At 46.7% G+C, this 22000-nt stretch overlaps 2 protein-coding genes across 5 annotated transcripts in view; one reads left to right on the top strand and one right to left on the bottom strand.

The window, feature by feature from the left end:
• Positions 1–7: 7 nt before the first annotated feature.
• Positions 8–19354, top strand: srrd (SRR1 domain containing). 2 transcript variants are annotated; one of them, XM_038780219.1, is made up of 7 exons: positions 8–491; positions 2096–2136; positions 2256–2446; positions 13190–13288; positions 13683–13834; positions 14252–14297; positions 18123–19354. In XM_038780219.1, the coding sequence occupies exons 1-7, from the start codon at positions 334–336 to the stop codon at positions 18327–18329; spliced, it is 894 nt and encodes a 297-aa protein (XP_038636147.1). In that variant the 5' UTR covers positions 8–333; the 3' UTR covers positions 18330–19354. The 2 variants fall into 2 exon arrangements, with proteins under 2 accessions (XP_038636147.1, XP_038636064.1); XM_038780136.1 differs by having other exon boundaries at positions 10–491; positions 2220–2446.
• LOC119954419 (clustered mitochondria protein homolog) overlaps positions 19190–22000 on the bottom strand; it is a 143746-nt gene continuing 140935 nt past the window's right edge. For all 3 annotated transcript variants that reach the window (XM_038779657.1, XM_038779817.1, XM_038779744.1), the window contains exon 26: positions 19190–20956. In XM_038779657.1, coding sequence (XP_038635585.1) covers positions 20722–20956 — 235 coding nt within the window. In that variant the 3' untranslated portion in view covers positions 19190–20721. The remainder of the gene's footprint in view (positions 20957–22000) is intronic.

Here is a 22000-nt window from a genome sequence, read left to right as displayed (position 1 = left end):
GACGGTGAACCGAGTGACACCGCTACCCCACCTGGGAGGTCAAATTTACAGACATTGAGGGACCGGGAACCGCCAGGCCCGTGGGGATGAAAGGTGTTTCCTTTGGTCACGGATTTAATGTCTTCTCCTGAGGAGAGGTTGCTCCAATATTTCCGGTTTCATCTTGCAGATGAGAAGTTTTTTTTTGTCTTTCACACAACTGTAATCCCAGTAAACTCAAAACTGATGCTCTGGACCCCAGGCCAACAAAACAGATACACAGACAGAAAGGAAGCAGTTTAGACCTGGTCTTTCCTAAATTTTGAGTAAGTGGTTACAGAGAGATGAGATGAGATGTCTGCCTGCCCAGCAGAAGGGGAATGGAAAACAATCAGGAAGAAAAAGGGAGTAAAGAAAAGGAAAGACAATATCAGAGGCATCCATCAACGTGAGGCAGAGTTTCTGAGTGTGACTGAAGGGGAGAGAGTCCAACAGAAAATAAAGGAAGCAGTGTAAGTGCTCATGAATTTTGTCGTCAGAACTCACCTCCCAGTGCTTGGTGTGAGAGTGCCTGAAGGTTAATGAAGGTCTGGATTGTTTCCCCCTAGTTGTGGGGATGTACCTCAGCCTCTCATTAGCACCACAACAGAGATAACCTAGGAAGTCAGCAATATTAATAAAATTTCAACTTTCGGAAGCCACTGAAAATGGAAGGAAGTCAATGTGGGTTACACACGTAGCCAGTAGGCTGCTTAATAAGGTACTGCATGTGGAACAGAACAGGTGTTGCCATTTAAGCTCTTTTTTATGGTCTATGCATCAGTCAATTCATTTTTCATATTCTGTAACAATCATGTCTCTGGTGGTGAAGGGAAGAAGAAAGATAGTTGTTTACATTGAGATCTGATGGGATCATAAGGTACAGGGACAAGAGGAAATTGTTCAGGTGTGCAGTCCATCTGACTGTTTAAATTCATTTTTGTGATATGATTGGTTTGTACGGTCTCCTGTCAGCCCGCATCCCACTGTTGTGATTAATTGAATTCTGCTGTTCCATTTTTGAATACTTTACTGAGTCGCATTGCCAACACTAGGAAGAGAGTAAATTGTCCTTAAGTTCCAATTAGTTTCCTTTAATTTCCCATTTTCTGAAAAAGAATCACAGAATTGTTATGGCGTAGAAAGGGGCCATCATGTCTGCACTGGCTCGCCAATTGAGCATCATGACGTAGTGCCATTCTCTGTACCCCTGTACATTGCTTCTATTCAAATAATCATCCAATGCCCTCTTGAATGCCTTGATTGAAATCGCCTCCACCATACTTCCAGGCAGTGCATTCAAGATCAGAGCCACTTGCTGTGTGAAAATGCAATTTTTCACATCACATTTGTTTCTTTTGCAAATCACTTGAAATCTGTGCCCTCTCATTCCTGATCCTTTTACAAGGAGGAACAGTTTCCCGATCTACTCTGTCCAGCCCCATATGATTTTGAACTATCAAATCATCCCATTTTATTCTGAATTACCAGTGGTTTTGAAACAAAAGAATACTTTGCAAAACATCTCTTATTGTCATTAATACAGCCTGCTCATTCCCCCACGCTCTCTTTAAGTAGATATAGTTTTATCTCTGTCTCCTATGCAATGTTGTGCTGAAGAGATTATGACAGAAAATATATGCTGAATATAGTTTGCGCTCTCAGCAGCAAATATATTTTTGTTGATTTGTCAAATCAAATCTCCTCAGTCTCACCTTCTTGCTCTTCTACACTATGTCGCTATAAATAAAGCAGAGAATACGGTTATTAACTGCTTTCTCCACCAGTCCTGACGCCTTCAATGATCTGTGCACATATACCCAAGTCCTTCTGCTCCTGCACCCCCTTAAGAATTTTACCCCTTATTTTATTTTGTCTCGCCATGTTCTTCCTACTAAAATGCATCACCTCACAATTCTAAATAAGTTAGAACATTTTGATTCTCCCATCAATTGAGAGAAAAAAGGAGGGATGAGGTCATAGCTAGTGTTCACTGGCTCTGTCACTGTAGATTTAACACCTACAAAATAGTCAAAGCTTCCTATGACCGGAAACTGATCATTGAATTCTGTTACAGAGAGGAACTGCGGAGTTCAGAATTCTGGACTGATTGTCTTGGTGAGTTGGAAGATTAAGTATTTGCAATTCTTGGGTCTTTTAATCTGCTTTCCCTAGATGGTCATTGTGATTATTTGTTTCAGAAATAATTCAAAGAGTTGTGAATGTATATTATACAGCTCCGCTGGCATCTCCATCGATACCCTTCTTTGGTGGCGAAGCTCCAGAGTCCCTTGAAGACAAAAAGAACAACGTATGCCATTGTCGAACTACGCTAGACTTGGTGTGTTATGGAATTGGAAACTTTTCTAGTTCTATAACATCTCGCTATCAGCTGGCCCTGCTGTTCCTGCTGCTAGAGACACTGCAGGTAAGCATAGTCGGGTGCCAAGATGGTAAATGCATGGAAGTAAAAGTTGGTTTGCACTGAGTGCTGAATTTGGGTGCACTTGAGTGCTATAGTGAGAGTTTGGTGACTGAGGGATATTAAGGGTTTATTTTTAAATTTTTTATCTAAAGTCTAGTCTTTTATTTAGTTAATTAACTTAAAAAGTTGCTGTTTGGTTGAGAAGAAGGTGAATTTTCAATCAGCTTGAAACAAAGGTTCTACTTGTAGCTACTTTCAGCTGGAGCTTGTTAATTAGTTAATTGGATTAGGCCAGTTTTCAGAGGCTGGAGTCACAGTGTAAATCTGAGCTAGTTACAGTGCAGACTTTGCTTGCACTGAGTGCTGAATTTGAGTGCTATAGTGAGAGTTTGGTGGACTGAGGGAGTGCTGAATTTGGGTGCTACAGTGAGAGTTTGGTGACTGAGGGAGTGCTGAATTTGGGTGGATTTGAGTGCTACAGTGAGAGTTTGGTGACTGAGGGAGTGCTGAATTTGGGTGCATTTGAGTGCTATAGTGAGAATTTGGTGACTGAGGGAGTGCTGAATTTGGGTGCATTTGAATGCTGTAGTGAGAGTTTGGTGACTGAGGGAGTGCCGGATTTGGGTGGATTTGAGTGCTACAGTGAGAGTTTGGTGACTGAGGGAGTGATGAATTTGGGTGGATTTGAGTGCTATAGTGAGAGTTTGGTGACTGAGAGAGTTAGGTGATGAGGGAGTAAGGTGCTCCTTTTCGTTTCATTTCCTACATTTCCTCAAAGAGCGTGAAGGGAGCCGGGAGTTTACAGAGTACAGCTGACTGGGAGCAGAGGCAAAGGGTGGAGTTCCAGTTGGTCCACAATGCAGCTATATTCTGTAAGGTAAGAGGGGATGGAGGCCAGGGCAGTTGCATTCTCCTCCTGTAGAAGTTGGTGGTGAGGAATACCACCGGTGTCCCTGCTGACTATACCTGCAGGAAGTGCACCCAACTCCAGCTCCTCAGAGACCGTGATAGGGAACTGGAACTGGATGAACTTCTGATCATCCGGGAGGCAGAGGGAGGTAGCCACACCCAAGGTACAGGACAAGAGTAGCTGGGTTACTGTCAGGGGTAAGAAAACAAATGGGCAGACAGTGCAGGGATCCCTCGTGGCCGTTCCCCTTCAAAACAAGTATACCGTTTTGGATACTGGGTGGTGGGGGGGGAGATAACCTACCGGGGGAAGGCCCTAGCAGCCAGGTCTCTGGCACTGAGTCTGGCTCTGGGGCTCAGAAGGAAAGGGGGAAGAATAGAAAAGCAATAGTGATAGGAGACTCAATGGTTAGGGGATAGATAGGAGATTCTGTGGTCACGAGTGAGATTCCTGGAAGGTATGTTACCTCCCGGGTGCCAGGGCCAGGGATGTCTTGGATCGTGTCTTCAGGATCCTGAAGGGGGAGGGTGAGCAGCCAGAAGTTGTGGCGTAGATTGGTACCAACGACGTAGGTAGGAAAAGGGGTGTGGATGTAATAAACGAGTTTAGGGAGTTAGGCTGGAAGTTTAAAGCCAGGACAGACAGAGTTGTCATCTCTGGTTTGTTGCCGGTGCCACGTGATAGCGAGGCTAGGAATAGGGAGAGAGTGCAGTTGAACACGTGGCTGCAGGAATGATGTAGGGGGGAGGGCTTCGGGTATTTGGATAATTGGAGCGCATCCTGGGAAAGGTGGGACCTGTACAAGCAGGATGGGTTGCATCTGAACCAGAGGGGCACCAATATCCTGGGAGGGAGGTTTTCTAGTACTCTATGGGAGGGAAATGGGAACCGGATTTGTAGTCCAGCAACTAAGGTAGCCGATGTTCAGCATGTCAAAGCGTGTAGTGAGGCAATGGGGAAGGTAACACTGACAAAGGAGAGTACTTGCAGTCACGGAGATGGGTTGAAGTGTGCACACAACTTCAGTGAAATTCACAGAATTGTGGTCACTATCTCCAAAATGTTCCCCCACTAACAAATCTATCACTTGCACTGGTTCATTACCAAGTACCAAATCCAATATGGCGTCCCCTCTGGCCTTCTTGCGTTGACAAGAAGCATCAGGAATAAGGTGGGTGAACTTCAGGCACGGATCGGTACTTGGGACTTCGATGTGGTGGCCATCACGGAAACCTGGATAGAAGAGGGGCAGAAATGGTTGTTGGAGGTTCCTGGTTATAGATGTTTTAATAAGATTAGGGAGGGTGGTAAAAGAGGTGGGGGTGTTGCATTGTTTTTTAAAAAATAATTTTTATTCAAATTTTCAACAAATTTTAACCAATAAAACGGAAGAAAAGAGAAAAAACAGTAACCCCCTAAATACAGAAGCAATAACTTATCAAAAATAATTAAATAACATGGAAACAAATGCACATACCCAGTAAAGAACACCCCCGACCATCCCCCCCCCCCCCGGTTGCTGCTGAAGTTGACCGCCCCCTAATGCTCCGCCAGGAAGTCTAGAAACGGCTGCCACCACCGGAAGAACCCTTGCACCGACCCCCTTAGGGCACATTTGACCCTCTCCAGTTTGATAAACCCATCCATATTGTTGATCCAGGATTCCACGCTCGGGAGCCTCGCATCCTTCCACTGCAAAAGAATCCTGCGCCGGGCTACCAGGGACGCAAAGGCCCGAATACCGGCCTCTTTCGCCTCCTGCGCTCCTGGCTCCGCTGCCACCCCAAAAATTGCGAGCCCCCAGCCCGGCTCAACCCTGGAGCCAACCACCCTTGACAACGTCTCCGCAACGCCCCTCCAAAAGCCCTCCAGCGCAGGGCACACCCAAAACATGTGGGTGTGGTTTGCCGGGCTCCCTGAACTCCTGACACACCTGTCCTCTCCCCCAAAGAACCGGCGCAGCCTTGTCCCAGTCATGTGCGCCCTATGCAGCACCTTTAGTTGAATCAAACTAAGCCTCGCGCAGGAGGAGGAGGAATTCACCCTTTCCAGGGCATCCACCCACGTTCCCTCATCAATCTCCTCTCCCAGATCCTCCTCCCACTTATCCTTCAGCTCCTTCACCGAGGCCTCCTCCCCCTCCTGCATAACTTGGAAAACTGCCGAGGTCCTCCCCTCACCGGCCCACGTCCCCGAGAGCAACCTGTCCTGAATCCCCCTTGGTGGCAACAGTGGAAACTCCTCCACCTGCCGCCTAACAAACGCCCTAATCTGCATGTATCTAAAGGTGTTCCCTGGGGGGAGGCCCAACCTTCCCTCCAACTCCTCCAAGGTCGCAAACTTCCCGTCGAGAAAGAGATCCCCCATCCGCCTGATACCTGCCCTGTGCCAGCTCAAAAACCCTCTATCCATCCTCCCTAGTATAAACCGGTGGTTCCCCCGTATCGGGGACCAAATTGAAGCTTTCACCTCCCCCCTATGCCGCCTCCACTACCCCCAAATCTTGAGGGTAACCGCCACCACCGGACTCGTAGTATACCTTGTTGGGGGGAGCGGCAACGTTGCCGTCACCAGCACCTCCAGGCTTGTGCCCACAGAGGACGCCACCTCCATCCTTTTCCAAGCCGCCCCCTCCCCCTCCATCACCCACCTACGTATCATCGCCACATTGGCGGCCCAGTAGCCAACCCCCCCACATCCCTACTCCGTCCCAGGAACACCCTCCTCACCCTGGGGGTCTTCTGTGCCCACACAAACCCCATAATACTCCTATTGACCCTCCTGAAGAAAGCCTTCGGAATCATGATAGGGAGGCACTGGAACAGCAGGGGAGACAGGGGACACCCCTGCCTCGTCCCCCGGTGCAGTCGGAAATTCTCTGACCGCCTCCCGTTCGTAACCACACTCGCCACCGGGGCATCATACAGCAGCCTCACCCACCTAATAAATCCCTCTCCAAACCCGAACCTTTTCAGAACCTCCCAAAGATATCCCCACTCCACCCTATTGAAGGCCTTCGCGTCCATCGACGCCACTATCTCCGCCTCCCCATCCACTGCCGGCATCATTATGACATTGAGAAGCTTCCATACGTTTACGTTCAACTGCTTCCCCTTCACAAAACCCGTTTGATCCTCGTGTATAACCTGCGGCATCACGTCCTCCACCCTCCTGGCCAAGACCTTTGCTAGCAGTTTCGAGTCCACGTTGAGGAGCGAAATCGGTCTATACAACCCGCACTGAAGGGGGTCCTGCTCCCGCTTCAGAATCAATGAGATCAATGCCCTAGACATCGTCGGGGGCAAAGCCCCCCCTTCCCTCACCGCATTAAAGGTCCTGACTAGCAGCGGGCCCAGCAGGTCTGAAAACTTCTTATAGAATTCAGCCGGAACCCATCGGGTCCCGGTGCCTTCCCCGACTGTATGCTCCCCATCGCGTTAACCAGCCCCTCCAGACCAACTGGTGCCCCCAACCCCCCCCACCTGCTCCTCCCCCACTCTCGGGAACCTTAGCTTGCCCAGAAAGCGGTCCATTCCTCCCTCCTCCACTGGGGGCACTGACCGGTATAGTTCCTCATAAAAGGCCCTGAACACTCCGTTAATGCCCCTCGCACTCCGCACCAGACTTCTTCCTCCATCCCTAATTCCCACTATCTCCCTAGCCGCCTCCCACTTCCGGAGCTGATGCGCCAGCATCCGACTCGCCTTTTCCCCGTATTTGTATACCGCCCCCTGTGCCCTTCTTAACTGCGCCTCCGCCTTCCTGGTGGTCAATATATCAACCTCCGCTTGGAGGCTACGACGCATCCTCAATAGCCCTTCCTCCGGGACCTCCGCGTACCTCCTGTCCACCCTCACCATTTCTTCCACCAGCCTCTCCCTCTCCCTCTCCTCCCCCCTCTCCCTATGCGCCCTGATGGAAATCAGCTCCCCCCTAACCACCGCCTTCAGCGCCTCCCAGTCTACCCCCACCTGCACCTCCCCATTATCATTAGTTTCTAAATACCCCACTATACACCTCTGGACCCGCCCACATACCTCCTCGTCCGACAGCAGCCCCGCCTCTAATCTCCACATCGGGCATTGGTCCCTCCCCTCTCCCAGCTCTAGATCCACCCGATGCGGAGCGTGGTCTGAAATGGCTATCGCCGAATAATCCGCACCTTCCACCCTCGGAATCAACGCCTGCTCAGAACAAAAAAGTCAATCCGGGAGTGAGCCTTGTGGACATGGGAGAAGAACGAAAATTCCCTAGCCCCCGGCCTCATGAATCTCCAGGGGTCCACCCCTCCCATCTGGTCCATGAACCCCCTCAGCACTTTGGCCGCCGCCGGCCTCTTACCCGTCTGGACCTTGAGCGATCCAGTGCTGGGTCCAGCACTGTGTTAAAATCCCCTCCCATTATTAAACCCATCATCTCGAGGTCCGGAATCCGGCCCAGCATACGCCGCATAAAGCCCGCATCGTCCCAATTTGGGGCGTACACATTGACCAGCACCACCCGCTCCCCCTGGAGCTTAACGCTTACCATCATATATCTGCCACAGCTATCCGCCACCACACTCGACGCCACAAACGACACTTTCTTCCCACCAAAATCGCCACTCCCCCGGTTCTTCGCTAACCCCGAATGGAACACTTGCCCAACCCACCCCTTTCTCAACCTTACCTGATTCACCACCCTAAGGTGCGTCTCCTGGAGCATGGCCACATCCGCCCTCAGCCCCTTCAGATGCGCGACCACCCGGGCCCGCTTGACCGGCCCGTTCAGACCCCTAACATTCCAGGTGACCAGCCGATTCGGGGGGCTATTTGCCACCCCCCCGATCAGCCATATCTCCTCCTAGGCCAGCCACGTGCCCGCAGTCCCCGCACGGCCCGTTCCCCACAGTGGCAGATCCTCGTCCCAACCCCCCCTAAAGACCTCAGTTCCCCTTCGGCCCTTCCAGCAGCAACCCGGAACTCTCTCCCCCCCACCCTCCCTAGCTAGGGCCCCATCTAGTTGCATTGCCCCTCTCATTGTACTCCCGTAAGTCAGCTGACTCCTGCTGACCCCAGCTGCTCCCGCCATCCCAACGACCCCCCCCCCCCCGGTGTAACACTGCTCCTCCTCTCCCTACCCACCGACAGGCACAGTCCCCTCCCATTCCGGCCCCAGCGCGGAAAGAAGCCCGCTCTGCCGGCCCCACCCCCAATGGCGCAGCTCCCTTCCCAGGCCCAAACTCCCACGCCCCGGCCCGGGCCACCCTTTCCTCCCTCGAGGCCCCGTCAACCTTCCCCAACCTTCAACCCCTCCCAACCCAACACCTTCCCCCCTTTCCCGGAGCCCGTCCAACAGGCCTACAAAACATCCCCCAAACTTCCCCAAAAAAAACAAAACAAAGGAACAAGGATAAAAAAAAACCCAAAACACTATACAACCCCCCCCTCAAGTCACAGTCTGAGTCCAGCTTTTCGGCCTGGACAAAGGCCCATGCCTCCTCCGGGGAGTCAAAGTAATACTGGCGGTCTTTGTAGGTGACCCAAAGGTGCGCCGGCTGTAACAGGCCAAACTTCACCCCTCTCCTGTGCAGCACTGCTTTTGACCGGTTGTAACCGGCCCTTTTCTTCACCACCTTTGCGCTCCAGTCCTGGTAAATTCGGACCTCTGCATTCTCCCATCTGCTGCTCCGCTCCTTCTTGGCCCACCTGAGCACACATTCTCAATCGACAAACCAGTGAAACCGCACCAGCACCGCCCTTGGCGGCTCGTTGGGCTTGGGCTTCCTCACCAGCACTCGGTGGGCCCCCTCCAGCTCCAAGAGCCCCTGGAAGGACCCCGCTCCCATTAGCGAATTCAGCATAGTGACCACATAGGCCTCCAGGTCCGATCCTTCCAGCCCCTCCGGGAGGCCCAGGATCCGCAAATTCTTCCACCGCGAGTGGTTCTCCATTTCCTCAATTCTCGCCTGCCATTTCTTGTGGAGGGCCTCGTGCGCCTCCATCTTCACTGCCAGGCCTAGGATTTCATCCTCGTTCTCCGAGGCCTTTTGCCGCACCTCGCGGATCTCCGCCCCCTGGGCCGTCTGGGTCACCAGGAGCTTGTCGAAAGAGGCCTTTAGCGGTTCCAGCAGCTCAGGCTTCAGCTCCCTAAAGCAGCGATGGAGCAGCTCCTGCTGCTCCTGCGCCCACTGCATCCACGCTGCCGGTTCCCCGACCGCCGCCATCTTGTTCTTCCTCGCTCGCACCTTTCTCTGCTCCAGCACCGATTTTTTTTATCGCCCCACTCCTAGACCAGTCCAAACAACGGCAGGGAAGCGTTACTGAAGCCTTCCCACACCGGGAAAAGTCCGTCAAGCACCATTACGGGGCTTAAAAAGAGCCCAAAAGTCCGGAAATAGCGGGAGCCACCAAACGTGTGGCTTAGCTCCGCATCGCCGCAACCGGAAGTCGCATTATTAATTAGAGATAGTATAACAGCTGCAGAAAGGCAGTTCGAGGGGGATCTGCCTACTGAGGTAGTATGGGTTGAAGTCAGAAACAGGAAAGGAGCAGTCACCTTGTTGGGAGTTTTCTAAAGGCCCCCAATAGCAGCAGAGATATGGAGGAACAGATTGGGAAACAGATTTTGGAAAGGTCCAGAAGTCACAGGGTAGTAGTCATGGGTGACTTCAACTTCCCAAATATTGAGTGGAAACTCTTTCGATCAAATAGTTTGGATGGGGTGGTGTTTGTGCAGTGTGTCTTGGAAGCTTTTCTAACACCGTATGTAGATTGTCCGACCAGAGGGGAGGCCATATTGGATTTGGTATTTGGTGATGAACCAGGGTAAGTGATAGATTTGTTAGTGGGGGAACATTTTGGAGATAGTGACTACAATTCTGTGACTTTCACTTTAGTTATGGAGAGGGATAAGTCCGTGCAACAGGGCAAGGTTTACAATTGGGGGAAGGGTAAATACGATGCTGTCAGACAAGAACTGAAGTGCATAAGTTGGGAACATAGGCTGTCAGGGAAGGACATAATTGAAATGTGGAACTTGTTCAAGGAACACATACTACGTGTCCTTGATATGTATGTCCCTGTCGGGCAGGGAAGAGATGGTCGAGTGAGGGAACCATGGTTGACAAGAGAGGTTGAATGCCTTGATAAGAGGAAGAAGGATACTTATGTAAGGCCAAGGAAACAAGGTTCAGACAGGGAGCTGGAGGGATACAAGATAGCCAGGTGGGAACTGAAGAAAGGGATTAGGAGAGCTAAGAGAGGGCATGAAACATCTTTGGCGGGTAGAATCAAGGAAAACCCCAAGGCCTTTTACACATATGTGAGAAATATGAGAATGACTAGAGCGAGGGTGGGTCCGATCAAGGACAGTAGCGGGAGATTGTGTATTGAGTCTGAAGAGATAGGAGCAGTCTTGAACGAGTACTTTTCTTCAGTATTTACGAATGAGAGGGGCCATATTGTTGGAGAGGACAGTGTGAACCAGACTGGTAAGCTCGAGGAGATACTTGTTAGGAAGGAAGATGTGTTGGGCATTTTGAAAAACTTGAGGATAGATAAGTCCCCCGGGCCTGACGGGATGCCCCTGTTCAAAAAAGGGAATCGGGATAACCCTGGGAATTACAGGCCAGTTAGTTTTACTTCGGTGGTCGGCAAAGTAATGGAAAGGGTACTGAAGGATAGGATTTCTGAGCATCTGGAAAGACACTGCTTGATTAGGGATAGTCAGCACGGATTTGTGAGGGGTAGGTCTTGCCTCACAAGTCTTATTGAATTCTTTGAGCAGGTGACCAAGCACGTGGATGCAGGTAAAGCAGTGGATGTGGTGTACATGGATTTTAGTCAGGCATTTGATAAGGTTCCCCATGGTAGGCTTATGCAAAAAGTAAGATGGCATGGGATAGTGGGAAATTTGGCCAGTTGGATAACGAACTGGCTAACCAATAGGAGTCAGAGAGTGGTGGTGGATGGCAAATATTCAGCCTGGAGCCCAGTTACCAGTGGCGTACCGCAGGGATTATTTCTGGGTCCTCTGCTGTTTGTGATTTTCATTAATGACTTGGATGAGGGAGTTGAAGGGTGGGTCAGTAAATTTGCAGACGATACGAAGATTGGTGGAGTTGTGGATAGTGAGGAGGACTGTTGTCGGCTGCAAAGAGACATAGATAGGATGCAGAGCTGGGCTGAGAAGTGGCAGATGGAGTTTCACCCTGACAAGTGTGAGGCTGTACCTTTTGGAAGGACAAATATAAATGCGGAATACAGGGTTAACGGTAGGGTTTTTGGCAATGTAGAGGAGCAGAGAAATCTTGGAGTATATGTTCATAGATCTTTGAAAGTCGCCACTCAAGTGGATAGAGCTGTGAAGAAGGTCTATGGTGTGCTAGCGTTCATTAGCAGAGCGATTGAATTTAAGAGCCGTGAGGTGATGATGAAGCTGTACAAAACCTTGGTAAGGCCACATTTGGAGTACTGTGTGCAGTTCTGGTTACCTCATTTTAGGAAGGATGTGGAAGCTTTGGAAAAGGTGCAAAGGAGATTTATCAGGGTGTTGCCTGGAATGGAGAGTAGGTCTTACGAGGAAAGGTTGACGGTGCTTGGCCTTTTCTCATTAGAACGGAGAAGGATGAGGGGCGACTTGATAGAGGTCGTTAAGATGATCAGGGGAATAGATAGAGTAGACAGTCAGAGACTTTATCCTCGGGTGGAACAAACCATTACAAGGGGACATAAATTTAAGGTGAATGGGGGAAGATATCGGGGGGATGTCAGAGGCAGGTTCTTTACCCAGAGAGTAGTGGGGGCATGGAATGCACTGCCTGTGGAAGTAGTTGAGTTGGAAACATTAGGGACCTTCAAGTGGCTATTGGATAGCTACATGGATTATGGTAGAATGATGGGGTGTAGATTAATTTGTTCCTAATCTCGGACAAAAGTTCGGCACAACATCGTGGGCCAAAGGGCCTGTTCTGTGCTGTATTTTTCTATGTTCTAGACCAAAGAGTAATGTCAGATTGCATTAGACGTCCCATTATTGTCTGCTGTGGGAGAAGGGTTAAAATGAACTTGTCAGAAGTTAGTAATCTCATCGCGATCATTGGGCCGAAATATGCTGCTTTTCCATCTTTGACTCCAGTGATGAATCTGGTTCTCCCAGTATTTCTTGGATTTTTCATCTCTCCTTCATCTATTGTCTAGTACCTTTATACGACTTTTGTGGAACCCAATCAATGCCAGCCAGCCATGAACAGTCAATATAACATTTTTTAAAAGTCAAAAGTTCTACAGCTATGGTTACTAATATGCATAAAAATATTGTCCCTGAAATCATTGTTTCAAACCAAGCTCTGGGGAAATATCATTAAGACACCTTATTGGGACAGTTTAGGGAGCCTTTACTTTGAATTGAACGCACATGACGCCTGACCGAGAAGTAATTCATGAGAATCACAATTAAAATCATCTTTTGTTTTTGCAAACAAGTCTTCCTTCCATATTTTTGCTGTATGATTTTGCATTGGGCAGCAGTCTTGTAAATGTAGCTCGGAGACACTTTCGCTCTGATCTTCACTTCCATTTCATAGAATGTAGCTGGCCTCCTGTTGAACTGTTTGTATGGTAGCAAAAGATCAAAGGGTTCATTCTCTGCGGGGAGGTGTGGAGGGGTAGAAAGAGGCAGATGGCCTACCTTATATCACTCTGCAGCAATCATGTACAATTCCAACTGAGCAGACAAGGAACATTCAACATTTTAATTCCACCAATAATCACAGTGCTGCACTACGGTTCCCGCCTTTGTAAGTTGTAGTTTCACTTCATGAAGAGTATTAAATTTTACGTTATTGAGTCCAACAGATCCCTCGAGATGGCTGTCGTTTCTTTGATCCTCTATTTACAGAATGGGAGAAGACATTCTTGAAGGATTGCGGGATGGTGGTTCTCAAGGAAAACGAGGTGAAAGGCTCGGTCACATGCATGTTTTGTTTTACATAGTATTCAAGGTAAACCCTGTCTGACAAAAATGAAGCGTTTCTGCCTGGCTTTAGCTCTCTAGAGATACCTTTAAATTCGGTCATTAATCACAACTAGTTTTTTTTAATGGGACCATATGATAATTTCTTTCTTTTTAAAATATTTTTATTAGGGTATTTACAAGTTTTTATAATAATGATAACAGTGACATAAACATGATACAATAAGCATTTCCACTCAATCCCAAGCTTCACGCCCCCCCAACAATAAGGCATATGATCATTTCAATAGCAAACCGCACTTGTCAGTGTGATCAGGAATGTTTCTTTTTGCACTCCGTGATTTTATTGACAATTTTCTTTTAAAAACCTATCAGGAAGGAAAGCGGTCCATCGACAAGCCGACACTCTTCTACATGATTCATTGCGGCAAAGCCCTTTACAATAACCTCCTGTGGAAAAACTGGTCACCACAAAAGCTTGCACAAACCATTCTCATTGGAAACAGTTTTAAAGGGATGGAGGAGAGGTAAGAAAATTCTGTGCCTGTTCATCCTTCATAACTGAAAAAAAACTCAAGGGAAGGCGTGATGACAGTGGAAATAGGGAAAAAATAGGAATGATTTTCTTTGTAAAAATTGATTCGTTTAAGGTTATCTAATTTGAGTTTTTTTTAAAGAGGAATTGACAAAGTTAGTTCTGGCAAGCTGTTCACTATGGTGAAGGATTGAAATGCAAAGAAAGAACTTGGTGTAAGAAGGGAAGACAAGTGAAAACATTTCAACCAAAGGGTAATAGAACTATGGAATAAATTATCAGGGACTGATGTTATAAATAGATTCACAATTCATCTGGCTGTGTTTCTGAATATACTGGAAGAGCTGTAAGAAGGTGGATTTGAGAATGTCAAAATAGTTGAGTTTAATGATTTTTTAATATATTACAGATTACCAGCCCGGGTACTGCAGAGGGACTACACGTATATTAATCATGTATCCTTCAGTGATTTCAGTCAGCAATTCAAAGATTATTGCAGTTGAAACTGGACTCCGTAACAGCCACTCCTGATTCCAAAGCCTCTGTGCACCACAAAAGCCCACACATCGATCATTGCCTTCTGTGCTCGTTTTCACATTGCTGCTCTGTTATGGAGGGCACCCATTGTCAATTATACACAATGTTTTACTTTACCAATTCTACAGTGGGAACGTTACCAAAATTTCACCATTAGTGGTCAGTTTTCTCCCTTTGCACTACCTTCAGACCCTCTGACTCATACTCAGAAAATCTATGAACCAAGGGTGGCAGCAGTAGTCGTCGTCCTTTCGAACCTTTGTACAGTTGCAGCAAGACTTCCTTACTCTTATATTCTAACCCCCTAGAAATAAGAGCCAACATTCCATTAACCTTCCTGATTACCTGCTGCATCTGTGTGATCGCTTTCTGTGTTTTGTGCACAAGTACTCCCACGTCCCTTTGTGTTGCAGCTTTCTGCAGTTTTTCTCCATTTAAATAATACTGTTCCTTTGTTCTCCCTTCCAAAATGAACAACTTCACATTTTCCCACATTATGCTCCATTTGTCAACTTTTTGCCTCTTTCTTAACCTATCAATATCGCTTTGCAAACTGTTTGTATCGCTCTCGCAAGTTGCTTTTCCACCTATTTTTGTGTCATCTACAAATTTGGCTGTAGTACATTTGCTTCCTTCCACCAAGTCATTAATATATATTGTAAACAGTTGCGGTCCGAGCACTGATGACTGTCTAACCCCACTGGTTACAGGTCGCCAACATGAAAAAGAACCCCTTATCCCCACTCACTATTTCCTGCCCATTAACCAATTGTCTATCCATGTCAATATACTACCTCCAACACCATGGGTTCTTATCTTATATTGTAGCCTTTTGTGAACGGCACGGTGGCACAGCGGTTAGCACTGCTGCTGCGTGACTCTGTGTGGAGTTTGCACTTTCGATCTGTGGGTTTCCTCCGGGTGCTCCGGTTTCCTCCCACAGTCCAAAGATGTGCAGGTTAGATAGATTGGCCTTGTTAAATTGCCCCTTAGTATCCAAAGATTTGCAGGTTAGGTGGGATTATGGTGATAGGGCAGGGAGTGGGCCTTTCATTGCAGACTCGATGGGCCGAATGGTCCCCTTCTGCACTGTAGAAATTCTATGGTTCTAATAAATTAGTTGGACACTATTTCCCTTTCATGAAGTCATGCTGACTCTGCGTGACTAGATTATACTTTCCAAATGTGCTGCTATTACTTCCTTAATAATTGATTCCACCATTTTTTTCAACAATAGATGTTTGGCTAACAATCTATCCGCCTTTTGACTCCCTTTTTGAATAGGGCATGTGACAGTTTTCCAATCCGTCGGTACTTCTCCAGAATCCAAGGATTATTTGGAAAATTACAACCACACGGTAGCACAGTGGTTAACACTGTTGCTTCACAGTGCAAGTGTCCCAGGTTCGATTCCCACTTTGTCACTGTCTGTGCGGAGTCTGCACGTTCTCCCTGTGCCTGCATGGGTTTCCTCCAGGTGCTCCGGTTTTCTCCCACAAGTCCCGAAAGACATGCTTATTAGATGAATTGGACGTACTGAATTGAAATGAAAATCGCTTATTGTCATGAGTAGGCTTCAATGAAGTTACTGTGAAAAGCCCCTAGTCACCACATTCCGGCGCCTTTTCGGGGAGGCTGGTACGAGAATTGAACCGTGCTGCTGGCCTGCCTTGGTCTGCTTTGAAAAGCCAGCGATTTAGCCCAGTGTGCTAAACCAGCCCCTCTGTGTACCCGGACAGGTGCCATAATGTGGCAACGAGGGGATTTTCACAATAACTTCATTGCAGTGTTAATGTAAGTCTGCTTAAAGATTATTATTGTACCTGTAGCTACTTATTTTAGGACCCTAGGATGCTCGCCGTAAGGGCCAGGGGACTTATTTGCCTTTAGCTCCATTGACTTGTCTGATACAACTTCCCTAGAGATGGCATTTAAATCCTTCCCCATATTCTTTAGTATTAGTGAGATGTTCAAAGTATCTTCCACCGTTAAGACTGATGCAAAATATCTGTTTAGCTACTCTGCCATTTTCTTGTTCCCCATAACTCCCCAGATTCATTTTCTAAGGGGCCGATGTTCACTTTGACCTCCCTCTTTTTACATATTTAAAGAAGCTCTTATTGTCAGTTTTAATATTCCTTGCTAGTTTGCCCTCCGAGTTTACTTTCTCTCTCTTTATTTATTTGTCCTCCTTTGCTGGATTCTGAATTTATCCCAGTCTTTGGGATATATATTGAGGGTACCCTGAATGTTAGTCTCCACAAGGAACTTGCGGCAGTCCTTCCTACTGATACTGTCATGGGCAGATACATCTGTGGCAGGCACATTGGTGAGGATGGTCAAGTCAGTTTTGCCCTCTTGTTTGTTGCCTCACCACCTACCATAGACCCAGTCGAACAGCCGTGTCCTTTTCCCTTGGTGATGGACACTATCTAACTGACATAGAAGTCATGGGCATTGTGCCTTTGCCACCCCAAGTGCTTCATCCAAGTAGTGTTCATCAGCTGAAGGGGGACGGTACATGGTAATCAGGTTTCCTTGTCCACAAGACTTTCTGGGGTCCAGGGTCCATAGGGCAACTGCTTTCCAACTGTGTGCCACTGTACCACCACCTCTCCTGGGTCTGTCCTCTCAGTGGGACGTTGTCTATAAGGTATGATTCTGTGACTATGACAGGCTGTTATTTTACTAGTCTGTGAGGCAGCTCCAGATATTCGCAAGGAGGAATTTGCAGGGTTGTCAGGGCTGAGTTTGCAGTCATAGTTTCTAGTGGCAGGTCGTCTGTCCATTTTCATTCCTCTTTATTGTCTTTGTAGACCAGACCAGGTGAGGATGGCAGGTTTCCTTCCCTATAGGACATCAGTAAACCAGATGGTTTCGTACGACAATCGACAATGGTTTCATGGTCATCATTAGACTTTAAATTCCAGATTTTATTTGAATTATAATTCCATCATCTACCATTGTGGGATTCGAACTGGGGTCCCCAGAGCATTTCTCTGGATCTCTGGATCCAGTGATAATACCACTGTGCCACAGTCTCCTCTAGCACTTGGGGTGAAGGGGATCAAAGGATGTGAGGGAAAAGGGGGATTAGGCTATTGAGTTGGATGGTCAGCTATGATCATAATGAATGGCAGAGCAGGCTCAAAGGGCTGAATGGCCTCTATGTTTTTATTATGTTATTCATAGCGAGTCAAGGTACAGAAAGTACAACTGAGATTCACCAGAATTATACCTAAGATGGGAAGCTATAGAAGATAGACTTGGGGAACTGAAAGAATAAAGCAGAGGTGGCCGGTACAGGTTTTTCAAATTATCCTGAGTGAATAGGAACACACCATTTAATTTGATGTGGGAGAACCTTTTAACTGTTACTCAGCAAGTGTGGAGAAGGGTTCAGAAAAGATTTCTTACGCAGGGCATTAAATTATTTCCACTGTCGAGGTAAAGAGTATTGCATCTTATTATTGAGCAATTGGATAAATATTTGGAGCAGATGATGACCCACAGCTATTGGGATCGAGCTAGGCAGCAGAATTAGTTTTAGAACGCTCTGAAAGAGCCAGAAAAACTGATCTCCGACAGTTCAGTGTCTTAAACCTTGCTGGTTCTAGGTATGACACTTGAAAGGAAATGCATGCTAAAAACAAGACTTAAGGATATATGTATCTCAATGCTTTTGGAGACAAAACCAAGAATCTCGTGTCCTTCATATGTTGATCCTTAACTGTACTCATCAGATATTGACAATAACTGAAGAGGCAGCATTCCCCTGCAGCAGTAGATACATGGATGTATTTAATGATACTGCCATTCATCAATTTCCGAGGAAAAATCTTGAGGCAAAGCCTACTGAGTTCTGGGAAGGTGCTGCTGAACCTACATACCAGGAGTGTGAGGACTTGGAAGTAATCCAGAAGGGCATTGAATGTTTTTCAGTTTCATAGCTGGAAAAAAATAAGAGTGAAACAGGTTTCAAAGCTTGTTCAGGTGGAAGCATCAGTGCAGCAGTTACATATAGAGTCACCAATTTCACTCCTTTGTGATGATAATAATCTGAAGTCCAAGTCTAGCTGCCTTGGTACAGAATACTTTCAAGGAGGAGTTTTAACTGCCTGCACCTGTCGGTGACCAGGAATTAAAAATTGAGCGGCTTTGTTGGTCCATAGTAAGGTTCCCATTTCTTTGTCCTGGAGGCTCAGGTACCTGCAACTTGAGCCAGGAGCCTCACTTATGTGTGAACCAGTGCATCATGAGCCCCTAATGGCATTCTGAGAAGGGAAACCTGTTGAAAGAAATGGGATCTCCCGGAAGCAGTGGCTAGCACTTTGCTTCACAGCGCCAGGGTCCCAGGTTTGATTCTCCGCTGGGTCACCATCTGTGCAGAGTCTGGACGATCTCCCCATGTCTGTGTGGGTTTCCTCCAGGTGCTCTGATTTTCTCCCACAAGTCCTGAAAGACATGCTTGTTAGGTGAATTGGACATTCTGAATTCTCCCACAGTATACCCGAACAGGTGCCGGAATGTGGCGACCAGGGGCTTTTCACAGTAACTTCATTACAGTGTTAATGTAAGCCTAGTTGTGATAATAAAGATTATTATTTTTAAAAAAAATAAGTTTCATACTTAGTTGGTCTCTCCTGCCCCAATCTCTCTTTTCCACCTCATCTACAAGACCCAGCCAAATCCCTATCCATGTAACTTATCTGCTTTCTGGTGCATGACAGCCGGGCTGCCTAATCTTTGCCTGCGTGCAAGCCCTTTATGACAAACGGGCAGCAAATTAAAGAAAAAGGCAAACAGTAAATGGTGTCCACAGTTTATTCGTGAGATGTATAATCACAGTATTACAATATTCATAAGAACTTAAGGAGTATTTCATTCATGGTCAAAAATACATTCACCCAATTCATGAAATATGGTCTAACACAAATTAAAGGCAAATAAAGCTTCTTAACCTATAAACTGCAAACAATGGATTTTTTGATTTTGTATTTGAATCAAAGAATTGTACAGTTAATCAAATAGAACAAATTGTTTTTTTAATGAAAGCTTTGAACTTGTGTTCAGATACAAGCAGTTGGAATTTAAAGAAGCAAGACCTGGATTTATCAATCTGCTTACAGGTCATTATAGGAGGTCTTGTGGGAGCAGTAGGTAGCGTCCCTGCCTCAGAGCCAGAAGCTCCGGGTTCGGGTCCCACTCCAGGACTTGATGGCCAAGGAAGGTGCGTTCATAACGTGGCCAAACAGGTTGGGTGTCAACCTGCAAATGCTTCCAAACATGTCAATGGCTGGTGGCAAGAGCGGGGGAGACTCCTGGTCAGCCACACTTGATACGAGTGGCGACCCTCAAGCTATACAAGCCTCTGGCAACAAGCGAGTGACCTGTTCCAGGAATAACTAGCTATGGAAACAAGTCTGCCTTAGTGCATCACTAGGTGTGGGAAGAGAGTTGCCAGAGGTCATGATGATGCCTGCAGGTAACCAAAGCTGAAGAGCACATCTGAACCATCAGAACTGGTGCAGTAAACAAACTAGGGATTTATCAAATTATTAGTGATAAAGCGTGAGATCCTGGAAAACTCAATATTAAAGAAAACATTTGAATCTAAAGAGAAACCCCGAAACAATCAATTTAGACTGTCACATGGAGGGTTAAGAGCTGAATTTGACCTTTCTCCAGCAATGTAACCTGCTTAATGGTGATAATTTTGGGAATATAATCCGCCACATCCCCCACACCCAAAACACACACACACCAAGATGGTGCTTTTATCATGCTATGACAGTATAATACAAAGAAGACGATAGTGTAATACAAATAAGGCGAAAGTATCAGCAAAACCATATGAGATATATCAGAGAACAACATAACAGGTTTTGAACACTTCAGAAAGTAACAGTGAGGGACTGAGCTATATCAATAATCATAGTTATTTTCAGCAGTGGTTAGATCCAAACTTTTGTTCCTCACTTCTTTAATGTTTCACAGCTAAGCTACCCAATTTATACATTGACCAGTGGTTAGGCAAGGATTTGTCAGCCGTATTGTTACACAAAACTACATCCAATGAGGAACAACAATGAGTAAAGTACAGTCTGATTATTAAATAAAGTTTTAACATCCAGTAATTTAAAAGGACAATTATGGAACTTAGTTCCAACCTGGTGATGAACCCTAAACGCCATCTGCTGACATAAGGAGCTAATTTTTCCATTCACCCACTCCAGCCACATCTGGGATCTCAATGAGACTGTGTATGTTGAGAAGTAGACATTAGTGTCTGTTTCACATCATTAGAAAGGAGATTAATTTGTTGACTTCTAGCAAACACAGTTACACAGAATCTCCTGACAGTACACGGTCATTCTCTGTTTTGCTATTAATCACTGTCTTCTCTTCAGCCACATTCTCTACACCATTCACGATTTCAGCTGGGGCAGTTCCATTGACTAGTACCGGATTATCTATCCGAATATCAGTGAGGGCCTTGGTCAGTCTCTGTGATGCCTGGATTTCTGCCTGAATTAGTTTACGCATTCGATTTGTTGCTTTTTCCAGGGCAGATTTTCTGCAAAGAACCAGAAAGGTAACAATAAGAACAGGTGGCAAAAGGGTCAGCGAATCCTTGCCAGTGTGTATGTGGTGGTTGATGAGAGGACCATTGGGTTAGCATCTTGAGAATTGTATGGCAGGTGATAATTCTGATTACAGCAGACAAATTTCACAACAGAATCAAAACAAGTCAAAGGCATGTCACTTGGCATCAGGTTTTACAGAACGTGTGCATCCCACACTGACAATATGCAGTCTGTAATCTCTGTCTGGTATTGGGAAGATAGTTGAGAGTGAGACAAAGCAAAACGCTGAGAATTTGGGGAAGAGAGGGGGTGTATTTGACCTTTTCAGAACATAGAATGGCTCTGGTACTTGGGTCAGCTGTTTTGACTGCACAAGGGTCAGTGATGCAGATCCCACTGCATCCATTTATCCTCTGACCACACTGCGGTGCTGTAGAACTATTAGCGTGTAATTATGGGCAGCATGGTAGCACAGTGCTTAGCACTGTTGCTTCACAGCTCCAGGGTCTCGGGTTCAATTCCCGTCTTGGGACACTGTGCGGAGTCTGCACGTTCTCTCAGTGTCTGCGTGGGTTTCCTCCGGGTGCTCCGGTTCCCTCCCACATGGCCCAAAAGATGTGCTGTTAGGTCATTTGGACATTCTGAATTCTCCCTCAGTGGTACAGTGACAGAATGTGGCAACTAGGAGATTTTCACAGTAACTTCATTGCAGTGTTCATGTAAGCCTCCTTGTGACAATAATGAAGATTATTATTATAATTATTTAAATTGGATCTCTCTCTTATCCTCAAGGTGTCCCAAAGATTCACAGTGAATTATTAATTGCAGTCTGATTGTTGTTTTGTAGACAAACCTGGAAGTCAGTTTGCACAAGCACTTACAGGGTATGGATTTCATGAGAAACATGCACATTGCTCATACATTTTCTAGCTTTTCTCCTGGTACAGATTCCTTGCAGAGTTTAGATCAACAATTACTGGCTGCCCCTCAAGCATCTGGCCCAACCCAAATGACTTCTTCATGTGTCAGTCTGG

The sequence above is a fragment of the Scyliorhinus canicula genome, chromosome 1, assembly GCF_902713615.1.
Source record: "Scyliorhinus canicula chromosome 1, sScyCan1.1, whole genome shotgun sequence".
Classification (NCBI taxonomy): Eukaryota; Metazoa; Chordata; class Chondrichthyes; order Carcharhiniformes; family Scyliorhinidae; genus Scyliorhinus; species Scyliorhinus canicula.
The sequence above is the reverse complement of the archived record's forward strand: the minus strand, read 5'-3'. Positions and strand labels throughout refer to the sequence as shown.